Source organism: Panthera leo, chromosome C1 (assembly GCF_018350215.1).
Source record: "Panthera leo isolate Ple1 chromosome C1, P.leo_Ple1_pat1.1, whole genome shotgun sequence".
NCBI classification, from domain to species: Eukaryota; Metazoa; Chordata; class Mammalia; order Carnivora; family Felidae; genus Panthera; species Panthera leo.
The window spans coordinates 188,215,054-188,232,793 of record NC_056686.1 but is presented as its reverse complement, the minus strand read 5'-3'; the positions used below and the strand labels follow the sequence as shown (position 1 = coordinate 188,232,793).

At 41.2% G+C, this 17,740-nt stretch overlaps 2 protein-coding genes across 21 annotated transcripts in view; one reads left to right on the top strand and one right to left on the bottom strand.

The window, feature by feature from the left end:
- RAPH1 (Ras association (RalGDS/AF-6) and pleckstrin homology domains 1) overlaps positions 1–6,390 on the top strand; it is a 99,383-nt gene extending 92,993 nt beyond the window's left edge. The window contains 3 exon segments of the mRNA XM_042949809.1: positions 1,398–1,540; positions 4,185–6,084; positions 6,087–6,390. Of these exon segments, the coding sequence (XP_042805743.1) occupies positions 1,398–1,540; positions 4,185–6,084; positions 6,087–6,226 (2,183 nt within the window). The 3' untranslated portion in view covers positions 6,227–6,390.
- Positions 1–17,740, bottom strand: part of ABI2 (abl interactor 2) — a 139,303-nt gene that overhangs the window by 4,689 nt on the left and 116,874 nt on the right. For 11 of the 20 annotated variants that reach the window (XM_042949819.1, XM_042949813.1, XM_042949818.1 and 8 more), the window contains one exon: positions 12,240–16,758. In XM_042949819.1, coding sequence (XP_042805753.1) covers positions 16,583–16,758 — 176 coding nt within the window. In that variant the 3' untranslated portion in view covers positions 12,240–16,582. Of the gene's footprint in view, positions 1–345; positions 404–7,064; positions 7,428–12,239; positions 16,759–17,740 lie in introns of those variants that run through there. The other 9 variants (XM_042949827.1, XM_042949831.1, XM_042949830.1 and 6 more) reach the window with 5 other exon arrangements.

Sequence of the window (17,740 nt, the reverse complement as noted above, 5' to 3'; positions counted from 1 at the left end):
CCATTGGTAGATGAATGGATAAAGAAGATGTGGTATACACACGCACACACACGCACACATAATGGAATATTATTTGGTCATAAAAAATGAAATCTTGCCATTTGGAAGAACAAGGATGCAGCATGAGAACATTAGGCTAAGCGAAATAAGCCAGAGAAAGACAAATACCATATGATTTCACTCATGTGGAATTTAAGAGACAAAACAAACGAACAGGAAAAAAGAGACTCAAACTAAGAAACAGACTCTTAACTATAGAGAACAAACCTGCTGGTTACCAGAGAGGAGGGGTGGGGGAGCGGGGGATGGGTGAAATAGGTGATGGGGATTACAGAGTACACTTACCATGATGAGCACTCAGTAATGGGTAGAATTGTTGAATCACTATACTGGACACCTAAAACTAATATAACACTGTATGTTAATATACTGGAATTAAAATTAAAAGCTTAAAAAACACTCAGCAATTAGATGGTGGAGAAAGAAGAAAACAGAGTAGGTTTTATCTCATAGCTTATATTTTTGCCTTGAGGATATGTCTTGACTTTATCCATAGGAGTTTGTGGCTGTCATCTGTGTACTTCTTTGGCTACCTTGGCTGGACTTGATTAATAAAGCAATCTGATAATAACCCCCCCTTCACCAAGTATTGGATGGGACTACTTTAACACCTGAATCTCCATCATTGAGCTAGGTGCTTCCTTCTGCATGGTTATCTTGCCTGACTTGGGGTCCAGTGACTTAATCTCCCCAGTTCCCTGGATGTCAGATTGCAGTGTACCCTTCACCATACCCAGCTCCCTCGAAGAGGTGTTCTTGCCTTACCAGGAGGCCAGGCTGCAGTGTGGCTAGCTGCCTTGTGGTGCCAATACCTGAATCCCTAGAAAACACTTCTCACACAGGTGTAGTTCTAAGTAGTAGTCACTGCAGGCAAAAAAGGAAGTAGTCTTCATGTATGATCTGAAGTTGTAAGTGAGAACTCTCTAGGATGGTCTGAAGCAGGGGTGTATACAAAGATTGAGTCTTGGTGTAATGAAGATGTGATTGGAAAAAAAAATTCAACTCCTCTATTGGTAGTTTACTGATTCTCTTAATTGCTAGGAGTTCTTACAAGAAGTTTTCAGGATACCAGTAATGTTACACGAGCCTTTCATTGTAACGGTCAGCCTGTCATGGTGAACTATTTAAAAAGAATCAAGATTTCCTATTAGCCCTAAGATAAAAATTTTCTAGTGGAAGGTCCAGACAGTGTTTATATGAAATGAGTTTGAGTAAAAGTAACTTGTTGCACTGTGGCGTAGCATCTTGTCTTGTGTAAAAGAGCTCTCTAAGTGTGCACATTCACATTGTCACAACAATGACTTATTTAATCCTATTTTTGAAAATCTGTTTTAAAGAGTCTCAGTCAAACCATTCGAACCAGTCTGACAGTGGAGTGTCTGACACTCAGCCAGCAGGACATGTCCGCTCCCAGAGCATTGTGAGCTCCATCTTCTCTGAAGCCTGGAAACGGGGCACTCAGTTAGAAGAGTCCAGCAAGGTAGGTAACACACTTGTGTTCATTGATAGGAAGAAATCTGTTTGACGTTTCATGGGTTTAGTTTGTTGCTCTTTTATTCCTTGGTTAGGACTCTCTGGGCCCTATTTCAGTATTCTTACTTTGACTTCTCCTCAAAAATGAGTATCTGTCACTTGACTCTAATGCCCTAAGATCTCAAACTAGCAGTTTAACGACTTTATCAGTGGCTCACATTTTTAAGAAATAACAATTTCTTCTTTTTCACCCTTAATCAGTTTGGATGGAGTAACGCCATTTAGTGCCAGTGCCCTAATTTTGTTCCAGAGAAGCTGCTTATGGTGCATTATTTGTTATTAATTTAATTTAGACTCACTCCTTTGTCGTCTTTTCCTTTAAGCTTTTTTGGCATTTCTCTGCACATTGATGAATTCTCTCAAATTTTAGTATATGTGGAAGACTAAATTCAGATGAATCCCCTTAAAATTTTGGATCCCTGAGCTTTGTATGGTAGTTTTTTCAATGACACTGAAGGACGAGTATGATTATTGCAAGACTATTCAGAAATACAGAGGTTCTTTAGCCCAAGTAGAAGACATCATATCACACTACCTGTGAAGTTCTGTGGGCAGTGTTGTGTCCCAGCTGTCCTTGCCCTCTGAGCAGGCAGGAGTCCACACCATCACCAAAGGACCAGTGGCACACCTGGCCTGACTGTTGTGTTTTTACCCAATAATCATTGTGGTTTTTCTTGTTGTTGTTGTTGTTGTTGTTGTTGTTGTTGTTGTTGTTTTGGTCTGAATCACTTTACACAAGTGTGTTCACCAATGTGAATTAAACAGATATTTTCCCTTAATTTATCCAGTTATTTATGTATGTGGTTGATAAACTGGCCCTCGGGAAGAGGCATTAGTAGGCTGTTAGTAGTAGGCTCTTAGAGGCATTAGTGGTAGTGTGGGGATGGAACACTTTGTCTTAGAAATAAATATTTGAGAATTGGTTCTAATGACCTAAATTCTCACAACACTGCCAGTTTGTTTAACTCCCATATCAGGGGTTCATACTTTTAAGAAATTATGGTCTGCCTTTCCCCACTTAATCAATTTGGGTGGAACAGCCCTATCTGGTACTAATAATTTTATATATGTAGAAAAGCAGATTTATACAATTCAGGTATCTAAAGAAAAGTCTTCTCCCTTACTAAATTTTTAATGGTGTTCTCCATGTGCATTTGAAATGAAAGGCCAAGGAAAACAAAGGTCCAAATGCTGTGTGATGAAGCAGCATAGTTCGCCTTAGTAGTTTCAGGAGCGTGCACCCTGCTGTGTAGGGGTTCTAGCCTGTTTGTCTTGACCCCCCACCCCTGTGTTTCTTCTGTTACCTCAGCCTCAGGTACCAAATGAGAAGGCCAGCACAGCTAAGGTCTGCACCCCTGCAGCAGCCAAGACAGGGTCAAGTTAAGGTCAGGGACTGTTCCTTGGAAACACATTAACCTGGGTGACTCCTGTAACCAAATCTCCCAAACTAATGCTTTTATTTTGTGCAGTTTTTAAAGAAACATGTGAGTGTCCTAATGGGCATTAGAATTCAGCCTTCTAGTCTACTAACCTAAGCATTTTTGACGCTAATTAGATGTCATTCATAATTTGGAAACAAATGATTTATATTGGATATTCACAGTTTGTTCAAAGAACCTAAAAGATGTACCCAAACTTAATAAACCAAGGGTCCTTCTTTTGCTCTTTTCAAAAGTACTTGAACCACATTCTTGTGTGAGTTGGCTCCGTGAAATGGATGACCAAATGTGGTAATTCAGGCAATGCCAGAGATGCCCAGATGGGCTGGTCAGCAGGTTGTTGGCAAACTCTCATTCCCATTTCTTGATATATCTTCTTTACTCTAGTTTTCAAAGGTTTCCTCTCATTTTCTCCTGGCTTTTTCTGTGATGGTATTTTAATGATCTTTTGCTGTAATGTTTATGAAGCATTTCTTTATGTATTTTCCAGTAACACAAATGTAAAGAATGCCCCCCCCTTTACCTGCATTGCTGGACTTCTGTGCATGTTGGATGCAAATGTCTCACACGAACACGAGTGTGTGTGTCAAGCTCATTCATTCCTGTGTGACTGTGCACGCCTGCTGAACATTCTCATATTCTCACGTGTCCGCTTGCTAGCATCAAAAAGCCATCCTCATTCCTCAGGAGGCCCTCCACCAGCACTCCTAAACCCAGTTATGGCATCTGCTTGATGTGGATGCAGCCACAGACTGAAAGGTGAACTCGACCCATCACGTCTCCACTTGCCACAGTCCGGGTGGGGTCTGTGCTCGGAGGTCCACCCACGGGGGTGCCCATTCAGGGCAGGTGTGAGAAAGTCAGGGCTCAGAAATCAGGCCGCCCGTCACCCGTCAACAGCTTTTGCAGCAGGACCTTTTTCCTAGATTGTTAGGCAGTCTTGCCGTTTGAGAGTAGTGCTGGGTGATCAAATGCTGTGCCTTGCTGCCCAGGGAGTCCGATTTTCGCCTTTGTGATGTCCCACTGCTGAGTCCTTTCTTGCATGTCCCAGATTCCTTGCTGTTTAGTTTTACGCAAAGCTTACCTCTGTAACTGTTGTGTTTGTTGTGTTTTCTCTCTCCCATCCCACTACCCCTTTTATACTCCTTTTAGGCCAGAATGGAGTCTCTGAATCGACCCTACACTTCACTTATGCCCCCTTTATCCCCACAGCCCAAGCTGGTCACCCCCTACACCGCCTCACAGCCTTCCCCACCTCTGCCGCCCCCGCCCCCACCCCCACCCCCACCCCCGCCCCCTCCCCCCCCACCTCCCCCTCCCCTGCCCAGCCAGTCTGCACCTTCTGCAGGCTCAGCAGCCACGATGTTTGTCAAGTACAGCACAATAACCAGGCTGCAGAATGCTTCTCAGCACTCGGGAGCCCTATTCAAGCCTCCACCACCCTCAGTGATACAGTCTCTGGCTTCCACCCCACAGTCAGGAAAACCTCAGATCCTGGTGCCCCCCAATGGAGTGGTTCCCCCACCCCCTCCTCCACCCCCACCCCCCACCCCGGGCTCAGCTATGGCCCAGCTAAAACCGGTGCCCTGCACCCCATGCCTCCCACAGTTCAGCCCTCCCCCTCCCCCTCCCCCGCTGAAGATTCATCACGTGCAGCATGCCACTCAAGTGGCTCCTCCCACACCACCACCTGCCCCTCCTGCCCCTGCACCCCTCCCTCCCCAGGCACCCCCCAAACCCCTTGTGACTGTGCCCCCACCGACCGGCACCAAGACCGTGCCACCTGTCATGACACAAGCTGTGCCACCTACACCTGCTCCTCCGGCTCCCCCCGCAAAAAAGCAGCCAGCTTTTCCTGTTTCCCACATTCCACCCTCTCCCCCTGCTCCTCCTGGCCCTATTCCGCCACCCACGTTACCCAAGCAGCAGAGCTTCTGTGTAAAACCGCCTCCCTCCCCACTATCTCCAGTGCCCTCGGTGCCCTCGGTAGTGAAGCAGATAGCCAGCCAGTTTCCGCCCCCCCCAACCCCTCCTCACGTGGAGTCACAGCCCTTAAAGCCCCCCACAGCAAATGTGGCCCCTCAGTCCCCTCCTGCTGTAAAAGCAAAACCTAAGTGGCAGCCCAGCTCCATCCCTGTCCCTTCTCCGGATTTCCCTCCTCCTCCACCTGAGAGCAGCCTGGTGTTTCCTCCACCACCACCACCACCACCACCACCACCACCACCACCGCTGGCCTCAGCCCCGCCACCACTGCCAGCCACACCCACAGCTTCTCCAGCCTCCGCCTCCGACAAAAGTGGATCTCCTGGCAAAAAGACCAGTAAGACGTCCAGCCCCGGGGCAAAGAAACCTCCCCCAACCCCACAGCGAAACTCCAGCATTAAGTCCAGCGGTTGCGCAGAGCACCCTGAGCCCAAAAGACCCTCGGTAGACAGTCTAGTGAGCAAGTTCGCATCGCCAGCAGAACCGTCAGGGTCTCCCAGCAAAGAGAGCCCCCCTCCGGCAGCACCCCCCAAACCTGGAAAACTGAATCTTTCTGGAGTTAACCTTCCCGGAGTTCTCCAACAAGGATGTGTATCCGCAAAAGCATCCGTTCTGAGTGGACGTGGAAAAGACTCCGTGGTAGAATTTCCTTCTCCTCCATCTGATTCTGACTTTCCACCTCCTCCACCTGAAATAGAGCTTCCTCTGCCCCCCATAGAGATTCCGGCAGTATTCTCGGGAAACACCTCTCCAAAAGTGGCAGTTGTCAATCCTCAACCCCAGCCATGGTCCAAAACATCCGTGAAGAAGGCCCCTCCCCCCACACGACCCAAACGGAATGACAGCACCCGCCTCACTCAAGCAGAGATCTCTGAGCAGCCAACAATGGCCACAGTTGTGCCACAAGTGCCCACCTCTCCCAAATCCAGCCTTAGTGTCCAGCCTGGATTCCTAGCTGACCTCAACAGGACACTGCAACGGAAGTCCATCACCCGGCATGGCTCACTCTCCTCCTCCCGCATGTCCAGAGCAGAACCCACAGCCACCATGGATGATATGGCATTGCCCCCGCCCCCCCTGAACTGCTTTCTGATCAACAGAAAGCTGGCTACGGAGGGAGTCATATATCGGGCTATGCAACGTTGCGGAGAGGACCCCCTCCCGCTCCCCCCAAGAGAGACCAGAATACCAAGCTCTCAAGAGACTGGTAGTAGCTACCATAGGACTTTATTTTCATGGTGTCTGTAATCAGTTCTACAATCAGCTCACCTGATCACCTATGAATTCTGGTGTTCAGAGCCTCCTAGTATGATGATGTTATTCAGGTAGTATCCAGCTCTATGTGTGTGTACATTTGCGTGGACACACATTGCTATACACATATAGTGTGTGTATGTATATGTATATATATGTATACATATATGTATGTGTATATGTATATATATATAGCTGAGAGTGAATCTATTTATTCCTTTTCTCTCCTAATCTGAAAATGGGTTTGTGTATCTTGGGTGGAAGAGGCCTGGAAGGGGATTGTGTCCTGTCCCTTATGATTTCTATTATCTATCATGTGGATTGGACCAAAAACTTATAATGACTTATTTAGAAGGCATTTTATAAGTGTCCATGCACAGCCTGTCTGTGCACGTTGTGTTATATCTTAAGGAATAGATGGATTATGTGCTGGTGTCTCAATTTGAGAAGACAACAGAATGTTTGGTGTACCAATGGGGCTTTTGTGTTTGTTTGTTCCCCATTTGGCTGAAGTTCGAACTGCTTGACTGACACTTCATGACTGTACATGAAGGGGCACTTTAAATCAGGAAACTCTGTCAGCATCACGGATGGAGAAATAGTGCAGTATGGGGAAGTTTTCACAGACACCGTATCTGTTCGTGCTCGTGCATAGGCAGTAAATATATGATGTAACCAAACCATTCTAGTTGCAGTATCGCTGCCATGATCCCACCCGTATCTAGGATGTGTTCTGTCACAGGTAAGCTCTTCACCTACAATACATGGATAATTTAGTACTATAATCCCGGGTAGTTCTTTTTGTACCATTGGAATCTTTTTCATAAGCTTTGCGAAGCCTCATCAAGCTTGGCTTCATGATCCTTGCTTTGATTTGTTGTGAGAGAATGTCTGACACGGTACCCCTGGAATGCTCCGTCCCACCAGTTGTAGTGTGTGCTTTAGGTAGACGTTGATAGTAGATATCTGTAGACAATTGCTGTATCAAGTATACACATCCCATGTCCGAAATAGTGCATCATTACAAAAAACAAAGTTACCTTCTGAAATGCGTATTTTTTGTGTGTTGCTCTAGGATGGGTGATTAGGAAAGAACAAAACTGGCCCCTGTGCAGGTATCATTAATCAGGTTGTACTTCGTTTAAGCATGGGACTGTCCTACAGGGAGGGAAAAATATAAATGAGCTTTTTGACAATTTCATCCTCAGCTACTGGAGTGCACTAGGATTCTTGCTTGCCATAGCTTGGTTGTGGAGATTTGTCCAGGTTAACCAGGTGTTCTGATGGAGTAGTGTAGTCCAAAGTGACAATACATGATATGCATGTGCAATTTGGTATAACACAGAATTATCACTCTCATCACACCCTACAATCCTGTATGCTTCGCATTATACTTAGGCTTTTTTTTTTGTCCTGTGAATTTTCCTTGGTATGTGAACTATGTACTGTCTCATCAGTTTATGATGATAAAGTGACCATTACAAATAAAATGCAACCTCAGAGCTGCTCTTACACAATAAAAACTAGCCATCCCAGCAGTGATAAATGAGCACATCTTGTAAATGAACGTCTCTACCTGTTGTGAATACGGATTACCAGTGCAAAATAAGGATTGTCCCATAAGGAAAAAGTGATGCCATAGCAGTGGGGCAGAGATAGTAAATAATTCAAAAATAAGCAAAAGTTGTACTGTATACACAAGATATTCCTATAAAGCCACCTCCAGAAAAGTATGGCCCCAGAGAGGATGTGAAGTGGCACCTCACCATTGCCACGGCCCCAGGGTATCGGTCTGCATATTCATGTGCTTACAGAGCAATGTGTACCTTTGTGCATTTTTTAAAGCCCTGCTTCTTTAAAAGGTACTTGGGACTTTTTCATTTGTTCTCAAAGTTCTGTGTGCTTGATATCCTTAGGCTTTTAAAGCGACCTTTAACACATCTGCGTTGTTAATTAACATGCACAGCAGTTTGGGTAATGGTTGAATACAGATTGCCACGCTCCACTGTAACTCATGAGAGAAGGAATTTCCCATTGTGTTCTGCCTGCAGCTTTGTATTTTAAGGATCACCCTTATTTGTGGGGTAAAGTTACTAATACAGTGGCGTATTCATCACTAGGGTTTTTGTTGTGATGGTGGCCTTTATATATATGTATACGTATACGTATATGTGTATATAGGTGGACTTCAGCTTTGCTTGGGGGGGAGGGGGACAATAATGTGCCCTCAGTCTTCCTTCACCCATGATTTGAGCCCTAAGGTACAGCCTCTGTTTAGTCATTGTAGGATTCCTTAGGCCTTCTTGCCTGATAGTCATCTTGAACTGAAGCTTCCAGCATATCACTTTCCTGAAAGAGCAGCCATCCTTTAGAATGCTCATGGCACGGAGAAGAGGGCCAGAGGAAGAACTCTGTCATTCTTACCCCAATCCAATGGCTAGTCTACAATAGGCTGTTTTCTTTTACCTATCTCCAAAGACAGAGAAGGCTATTAATCAACTTTCCCATTTGTTTTTTGTGAAACGCTGAATTAAAAAAAAAAAAAAAAAAAAGATTATACTTCTAGTGTTTTACTCCCTAGTGGAGTGTTTTTAAATTTGGATTTTTGTTGGGATGTAGTTCTGTGGGCTTTTTTGTTTTGGTTTGGTTTTTTGACACTACTCTGTTCTTGTAACTTTTCTCTGGTGTGTTCGTGGAGAACACCTGCTGCCAAAGGACACTAATACTGTGCCTTCTTCCACTGCCTTCTGCTCAGCAGCTCTTCCAACCCCACATAGCCGCATCTGGTCAGAGACGAAAATCTGGACAGCTGAGACTTGGCTGTGCTGAAAAATGAACAGCATGGATGAGCTCATCGTGCTGCTGAGGGCAGTGCAAACAGGTGCCTATTTCAGCCAGTGACTCAGTTAATTGGTGACCCCCTTAACTTCTACCACAGATAATTTCAGAATTAGACCACCCTGGGCTTAAAGTTTTGGCACCAACTTGGAAAGGCAGCAGAGCCTATTCTGTTGATAAAACAACTTACACTAGGTTCTAGGTAATAATACAAATGCTAGACTATTCTGTATTGCAGTTTTATTCAGCTGGGCTTTTACTACTCAAATACATTATTTCTTTAGCTGCTGTAATTTTTTCTTAAGTATTCTTAAGGTTTTCATAGGTACTCATTTAACTGTAAATTTGTTTTTAATTTTGGGGACTTTTTAAGATGAGAAAGATGACATTTCAAAATTACAGGAAAATGATTTTCATGAGAAAATTTCAAAGTAATGTAGAGGTGATGGTGTTTTACAGTCCTCTAAAATCAAGGTGCTCCCGCCCACCAATGGCATACTCTGCTAAGGGCTGTGAACTTTCCTGGAAGTCCTCTCTCTGTGTAAGTTTACTTGCCACTAAAAACAATGCCGAGTTTATCAACAAAGTTTAAACAAAATTGGGAGGTCATGAATAAGTAATTCCAGTGGAGTGACGACTCTGAGATCAAGAGTTAATAGGAGCTGTGCATCCAGTTAGAGTTTGAGAAGCTGCTGTTCTGGGGGAATAGAGCTGCTTATCACCTTGTGTCAGGGATGTAAGGTTATAAAATAGCCTGGAAAAAAAGTGTCAGGTAATGGTATGGGTTGGTTTTATTTGACTATCAAGCCACCAACAGAACCCTTTGTCACCTTTTTTCCCTAGTTTTATGTTAACAAGCTTTTTCATATACCTTCAGAGCCAATAAATTATAACTGATAGAATGTCTCACATTTTATTCAAGTTTAGACCAATTAAACCTCTATGGCCCTGTATGATTACAGAGGTAATTACTTGCTTTAAATAAAGTAGGTATAATAATTTGGCTTACACATTTGATGAGAGGATGTCTAGTCCTAAAACTCCCTTTCAGGTTGCAAGTATCTTTTGGCACTTCGAGTCTTGTTTTATTGACATCACTTATTTATATAAAGTGGGTTATCCCAAACCCTGTAGGAATATGTGATCACTCACAAGTTGAGATTTGATGTACAGAGAAATGCAATACAATATCCCACAATTTTTTAAGATTTATTTTCCTTTAAACATTCAGTAGAAGAACATCTCTATACCTTTACCAGGCTGTCTCTCCAACTAAACAAGTGCTCTGTTCTTATTGTGCCCTCAGAAGGTCTGTATGTAAAAGAAACCTGAAATATAGCTGTAGAGTAAATTTGCTAAATAAAAAGAATATACTTGAGAAACACATAAGGGAAAACATCTCCAATTCATTTGCTCTTTGTTGAAGAGAAGACACTATCTGCTATAATCCCCAGTGCCTTGAACTCTCTTGGAGGAATAGCATTTAAAAAAAAATCCAACAAGCAAACTTTGAGGTGCTAATGAAAGAGAAGGAAGATGAGTATTTGTAGTTTGTGCAGAAATAGAAAAAATGTCTGTCTCACAAGAGATGGCTTCATCTAGCTGAAGAGTGGCCACTTTCTACCAAAGACATTTAGAGAAGTAAGTCAAGTCAGGGTGATGGCAAGTACTGCGTATTAAAAGGTAGCTAAGTTCAGAAGTGACCACAATGATCACGGATGGCTATTAATACCAAGCTCATCATTGTTGAAGCCTCAACCTCTTCTTAGGCAGAACATGCTTGCAGCACTTAAAGTCTTTGCATTTTGGGAACTGTCCATTGTTTGATTTATTGTAACCTAATACCAAAAACTGCCACTTTTCATGATTCCTACTTCCTATATATTTTTTCTCTACTTGTAAATAATCCCTCCTCGAAAATAAGCATTAACTGGAATGTTTCAAATGATTTTGCTTAATTTTATCATTAGCCACTAGTGAACTCCTTTTATAGAAATGTACAATTACGGTATCATTAGCTTGTGCTAAATATTGTAAAAATCATTGTTTACTGTTTCAAAGGAAAATTGCACATTATATTTAACTGGGATTGCTCGTTTTCCCATTTCTTTAAAAAATGGAGTCAAGGCTTACACTGACATCCAGGCTGTGGGAGCTTTGTTATAAATAAATAGATACAGTGTAGGAATATAGTTTTTTAAAGCATGAAAAAGGCGGCAAAAAGAACTGCATTATAAAGTACCTGATAAGAGGACATTATTCAAACCATTATGATTATGCACAGCTCGGTAAAGGTGAAGTTACAATTTTTCTTTCAGCTTTGTTGCTATTTTCTTCTGCTTAAATGTACGCTCTCATTTCATTATGTGCCTTGCTCCCTGATTGTGCAAACCTATATATAGATATATATAGATATATATATATATATATATATGAGAGAGATATATTCAGTACTACTGACGATGTTTTTTTTGCTGGATTAAGTTATTTTCCAAATTACTCCTACCAGTTACTGTCGGTGAAATATTGTAATGGCTTAGGACAGTAGTCATACAGTCAGTGTAAATTTGTTTTCAGTTATGTGTTTTCATTATGTCAGCTTACCCAATTCTTAATAAAAAGAATACATAGATTTCATTTAAACATGGGGACTTGACTGTGGATTGACATCATTAAGAACTTGGTTTCGCTGTTCATGTTGGTGGTACCCATAAATAAGCTGTGCGGTAAGAACAAATTAAATACATTCAACTCATTAACCTTTAGTTTTTACTGACAGATGAGAAAGCTTTGGCTACTGAATACATTAGCAATTAAGTAGTGATAATAAATTTTAAGATTTTTCTTCTTAAACAAAGTACAACCTTTTTTATTTTAAAGCTTTGCTATCACCATTATGTGTTGGCCTGCCATGTCGCCATGTCAAGGTATGTACACCGTGAGTTTGCCAAACCAAGGCAAAAAAAAAAGCTCTTTTTATATTAAGAGAATTTTATATTAAGAGAATTGTATTTGGGGGCAAGTGATCAGAAAACAATTTAGAGCAACACAGGAGGATACACTTCAGCTTACTCACCTTAGTACTTAACCTCTTTGGTTACTTGCATAAATACATTCACAAGACATTTGGACTTACTTTGTAGAATTTTATTTAGGTCAAGTTCTTAGTACACAGCAACAATTTCAAATACAATTTTTGAAATTAAGAAGTCAATGTTCCCCCACTCATCTGGAGGTGGCTTAATGGCACACACAAAAAACATTACTGGCAACAGACTGCTCCCTCAAGTTTTCCTGCATGATTTCTACTCAACTCAGAACACCAACCCTCTCTGCAGGAGCTTAAAAATACAACTGGCCAGATCACAAGTGTTTACATTCTTTTTTGTAAACCATTTTAAGAAGAAAGATGCATGGACACAAAGTATGAAAAACTGCTTTTCCATAGAATTCTGAAGTTGCAAAAGACATTACCATTTTAATGTGAAAATAAGCTTTTTGTGTTTTTTACAAAAAACCTCAAGATATTTAGCAAGGATCATTTATACATAGCTAGGCCCTATTGTCAATTTTAAGAATTATGAAATTCTTAAGAAATAGGAACAAAGATCAGCATAAAGTAAACTTCAGATTATGAGCACAATGCCTCCATTTAAGAACTGTCTTATAAGGCTCTCTCAATAAGGCTTTTTGCTGTGCTCCTGCCAGTGTTGAAATAATAGAACCTATTTTTGCTACATAGTACTGAGTGTAGTAGAGGGTTAAAATGATTATTTTCACTAATTAAGGTTGCACTTAGTACACTCCTTTAAACAATTTGAATACTGATGGTATTTATCGAAACAGCATATCTTTTCAAGTATCTTCCTGAAGACATCAAGTAGAACTCAGTTTTTAAAGAAACATAGCACATTCAATTAAGACAGTTGTAGAAAGAGTACCAGGCGTTGAGTCAGGAACTCTACCACTGTTAACTAGCTGTTATCTGAAACGAAACGTCTAACCTCCTCAGTTAAAATGGATCCTCTAGCTCTAAAATTCTATGATCCTAAGTAAATCATGTGAGGGAAATCATCACCTTCACACCAGTCAGGAGTTCCTGGCCAAAGACGTTCAGAAGTGAACAGATGGGAAGTGATTCAGATCCCTTCTTTTTGAAGACTTGGCAGTCACGTGCCAATTCCTCCATCAAACCCTTTTCAGAGGGTAAGGTGGCCTTCAGAACATGTCATGCTCTCTCCACCAAGGAGAAAAGGTAATAAAAATAAAGGAACAGTTCTTAATGTAGAAAGGTACCTGCTAAAAGAAAATGAACACAAAAGGATAAAAGCAAACTACCATTTTGATGCCTCTCCAGCAGAAAAATCTTTTAAGTAATCATCAGTAATCAACATAAGACAGCTAAGGAGCACACCTGCATCGCAGACATCACTGTAAAGATGCACAAAACCTTCTCTCTAGCTGGGTAATAAACAGCAGCAGGAGGGGGAAAGAAAGGGAGGGATAAGAATGTCCCACCTAGTGACTTTTAGGAATACAGCAAAAGTAGCAGGCCCTTGCCAACGCTAAGATGGGAACAGCAGGTGCCCCTGAGGGAGATAGAAGGCAACTAGCCAAAAGAATGGAAAATACTGATCAAGACATTTCAAAAGACTCCTATTTACTCCCAATACAGGCTGAATCTCTCGGGGCTAGATTTTGGTTTTTAAATTTATTGCCCTGGTCATAAGGTCAACAAGAAAGTGTATTTTCATTAATTTCCCCATGGCCTTTTAAATAGTAGTACCAAAAGCAACGGGCGGGGGGTGAGGTGCTTAAGTCACTTTTTTTTTTTTTTAATGGAAAAAAAAAGCACTTGAGGAGGAAAAAATTCCCCTCTCCCATTAGATTCCCTCTATCCTGTTAGAATGGTTGCTTACTAGTCAGATTTTAGACTTGGATCATCTTTGCCACAATATTATGTATCCTGTAAGATTTCTGTATTCATTTGGAATTCCTACTACCATCTTGTAGTTTATAAAAAGATAAATGGGGGAAACTTACGATAAATCAAGAAATACTACCTTCACAGACTATTAATAGCATGCAATCTATGAAATATTACATACATTAAAAGTCTCCAATTAGTGTAGGCCTGGCCTATCATCATTACATAGCATCCTTCCAAGACAATATAGAGAATTCAAAACTGTACAAAAATTTAAAATATGCCAAAAATCCAACAGGTTTTTTTTAAAACAATCACACAGATTAGTACTAAATAATAAAGAAAAAGCTGACCCATGGATCCCCCTCTGCTGCAGGTCTTCAGTATGAAGGACTTCATCAGTGTCTTCTGCACCCCACAATCCAGAAGGGGTCCAACAGGCACGCGGACTACCACCAACTGTTTTGCACAATTATCTTCTCTGCTTCTGTAGGTGTGAGCTGTGAGAACTATACTGGATTTCAAAATACCTCCTTGCCTTAAAAATCCACTAAGCTTTCTCAGCACAAAGCTATTTAAGTAAAAACTGGAACATCTAATTTCAAAACAGGTTTCCTAGTTATACACCAACACTAAGAAAAGTTTAATCTATCCAGGTCCATAATGAACCCGAAGGCTCAGACGACACTTCAGGGCCATTACTTTGAAGGAAAACAGGGAGTAAAGAATGTCAAGATGACCTAACAAAAGCATGGAGCAGAGGCAAGTTAATGAACACTAAATTCAAAGTGTTGAAGAAATCTAAAAGCAAACAGCTAACCTGCAGTGTGTGGGAGGAAAACCCCTACAACTTTAAAACGAAAAGTCTTGATAAGGGAACTCTATATCTGGGTCTCAGTTAAATGGGGATGAAGTTCTGTGCTCAGATTTGTAAGCAGAATATTAACTTTTGCTTACACCGGATTCCCTCACACACTAGCGCGCACTTGTTCATTTTTCAAATTTATCGACCTCTACTATCCTGTTAAAGGCCTTCACTTGAAGTAAATGCAGCTATTGCCTCTCCCCTCTCACCCAGCACCGGAAAATGACCTGGCAAAAGGCTCTTCTGGCCAAGTCCCTGGGACTGGGACAAACCCACAGCACTGTTAGGTCTGTGAGCTGGGTCATCGCCACAGCTTCCACCTGCTGAGCAGCAAGCCCTCCTGGACGTTTCCACTATTTTTTATACTGATTAAAGAAGATGAGTAAATCCACCTGCCTTACAAACTCCACTGCATTTGAAGCTATAATTTGTACAGACAGAAAGAAATACTTGTTATTGTTTCTCTCAACATTACATTAATTTTTAGCAATGTAATTAGGTAAGTATTTGGCCTTACACCTCTTATCCCACAATTCTTAGTCTGAGGTACAAGGTTCAAATTCTCACCAACAGAAGCTACTAAAGCCAGTCACACAAAACTGGGAGAGTATTTCCCTTTCCTAGAATTGAGTATACTACTCAGCAGCAGCTAACACTGGCCATTAACAACAGAGAGGACGGTAGCAAGACTTTTGTTCCCAGTGACTGTTAAGAGACTTGAAAGTAGCTGCTATTTTCCAAAAAAGAATTTTTTCTAAATAGTGAAAGAAGTAAAGAAATAACTGGTCTGACCTCCAAGATTCTACTCCTGGAAAGAATGCCTAAGGCAAGGGTTTAGAATGCCTATTGAGCAGAACGTTTCTACAGTTCAATCTCTTCAGAACCTCAGGACCTCACATCTAGCTTCACGCGCCTACTTCAGTATACGATCCAGGCTACCACACTTCACACATCTGGGTACACAAGCCCTTAGTGGCAATGCAGTCTCATGCAGCAGCAGCACATTAAGATCAAGCCAGCGATTGTTAACCACCCTCAGAATGTTTGGGGACTCATTTCATCATCCTCAGTCTACAAACTGAAAAACATGAAGGGATGCAAGTCAGCAGCGTTAACTCATCTGGTGCACTCAAAGTGCTGAGAGAATGCAGAATTTACAGTGTTAAGAGGAAATAAGCCATCGAAACAATTATAAAAATGGTTAAGTATGGTATTTAAATACTAGTTCACTTCTCCTCATACAAGTGGAAGAAAGTGTGGGGTGCGGGTACGGCGCGAGACCACAAGGCTGACCCTTTAGCACAGGCACTGAAGAGCATCCAATGCCACAGATTCTGCAGGAGGAGAAATCCCAAGGGTGTACAGTATTCCTGAGAAAAATCCCAGATTTTTTCTGAATCAGTCTTAACCTGATTTGTTTTACAGAGTTATGCTATTATACCTCTGATATATTTAGAAATGGTCACTTTATTTTAATCCAAACAGGTCAGCATAGTAATAATGGCAGAAAGACCCATTTGTTCAGATTCAGCTTGCTTTTTTAATACTGGGGAATAAACCAAAAAAACATAAGTAGTTTGTGTCATTTGTATCTTTCCTTCATTTCACTGGAGGGGAAGCCCCAGGGCCTTTTGATAATCTGGGAAGACCTGACTATTCAGGGAAGCATAGCCCTGCTGAGCTTTACTCAGAATAATGCATGATAGATTCAACATAATTCCCGGGAAAGAGCCCAGTCACTCCATTCATAACTCCCTCATACCAACCATCATCATTCTTCTTGATGACATAAATAATGGCTCCTTCCTGAAAGGACAGCTCATCTTCCTTGTCTTTTGTATAATCATAAATTGCCACAACTAGAGGGAAAAAAAAAATAGGATGTGAAAAGAATAATATTCCTAGAAAGACAAATAAATGAATAATATCCATCCTTTCCCAACTTCTGCAGCACTTCAAACAGTAACTTTCTAAACACAGACTAAAAATTTGTTTCCTAATACCCAGTTTATATACAGTGGAATCCCATCTTGGAGAGGTTAGGTTCAAAACAGTATAAATGGCAAAAAAAAAAAAAAAAAAGAAAGAAAAAGAAAAGAAAAAAAAAATCACATTTAGTCAAACTTACCTTCAAGAGCCTATGGACAAATACCTCATTGAAGAAAGATGCACAATCCCAGAATCGGGAAAGATGGCTGCTACTTCAGTTGAGCTTGTATTGAAGCACCATATTGTGTAAATCTTTAAACATGAGAATTATACTAGTGCAGTGAGATGCACCATAAAAGCCAAGTGAGAAATTGAGAGAGAATAAGGGAATAGCAGATTTACTTCTCCTTTCTCAAACTCCCTAGAACTTATATTGGCATAAGGCAGCATGTGTTTTGAAAGAATATATATAGTAGATTCCCATTGTTCACACATATAATTTGTAGGAAATTCAGTAAGTTAGAGTTAAATTGGGATACCCTGTAACTTGCTCAACTCCATGTAAAGATTTATCTTTTTTATAAAAAGATCCTCTGCATCTTCATTTATACCACTCAGAACTCCAGTCTCCATCTGGCCATCATTCTGATAAGTATATACTGACTATTAGTTTTTCATACAACCTTAATCTTCACATACAAAAACAAAACTACAACAGGGACTTAGGATGTAATGCAACTTACCCTAGTTAATTTTTGTTTCTGGGCTGCTTTAGTAAAATTTAAATGGCTTTCTTAATCTCTGAATATTTGCCATTATAGTAATCTATTACAGATGCCAGAAAATGCTTTGGAGGACTCTAAGAGGAAACTAATTTTTTTTTTAAAGTTTATTTTTTTGAGAGAGAAAGAA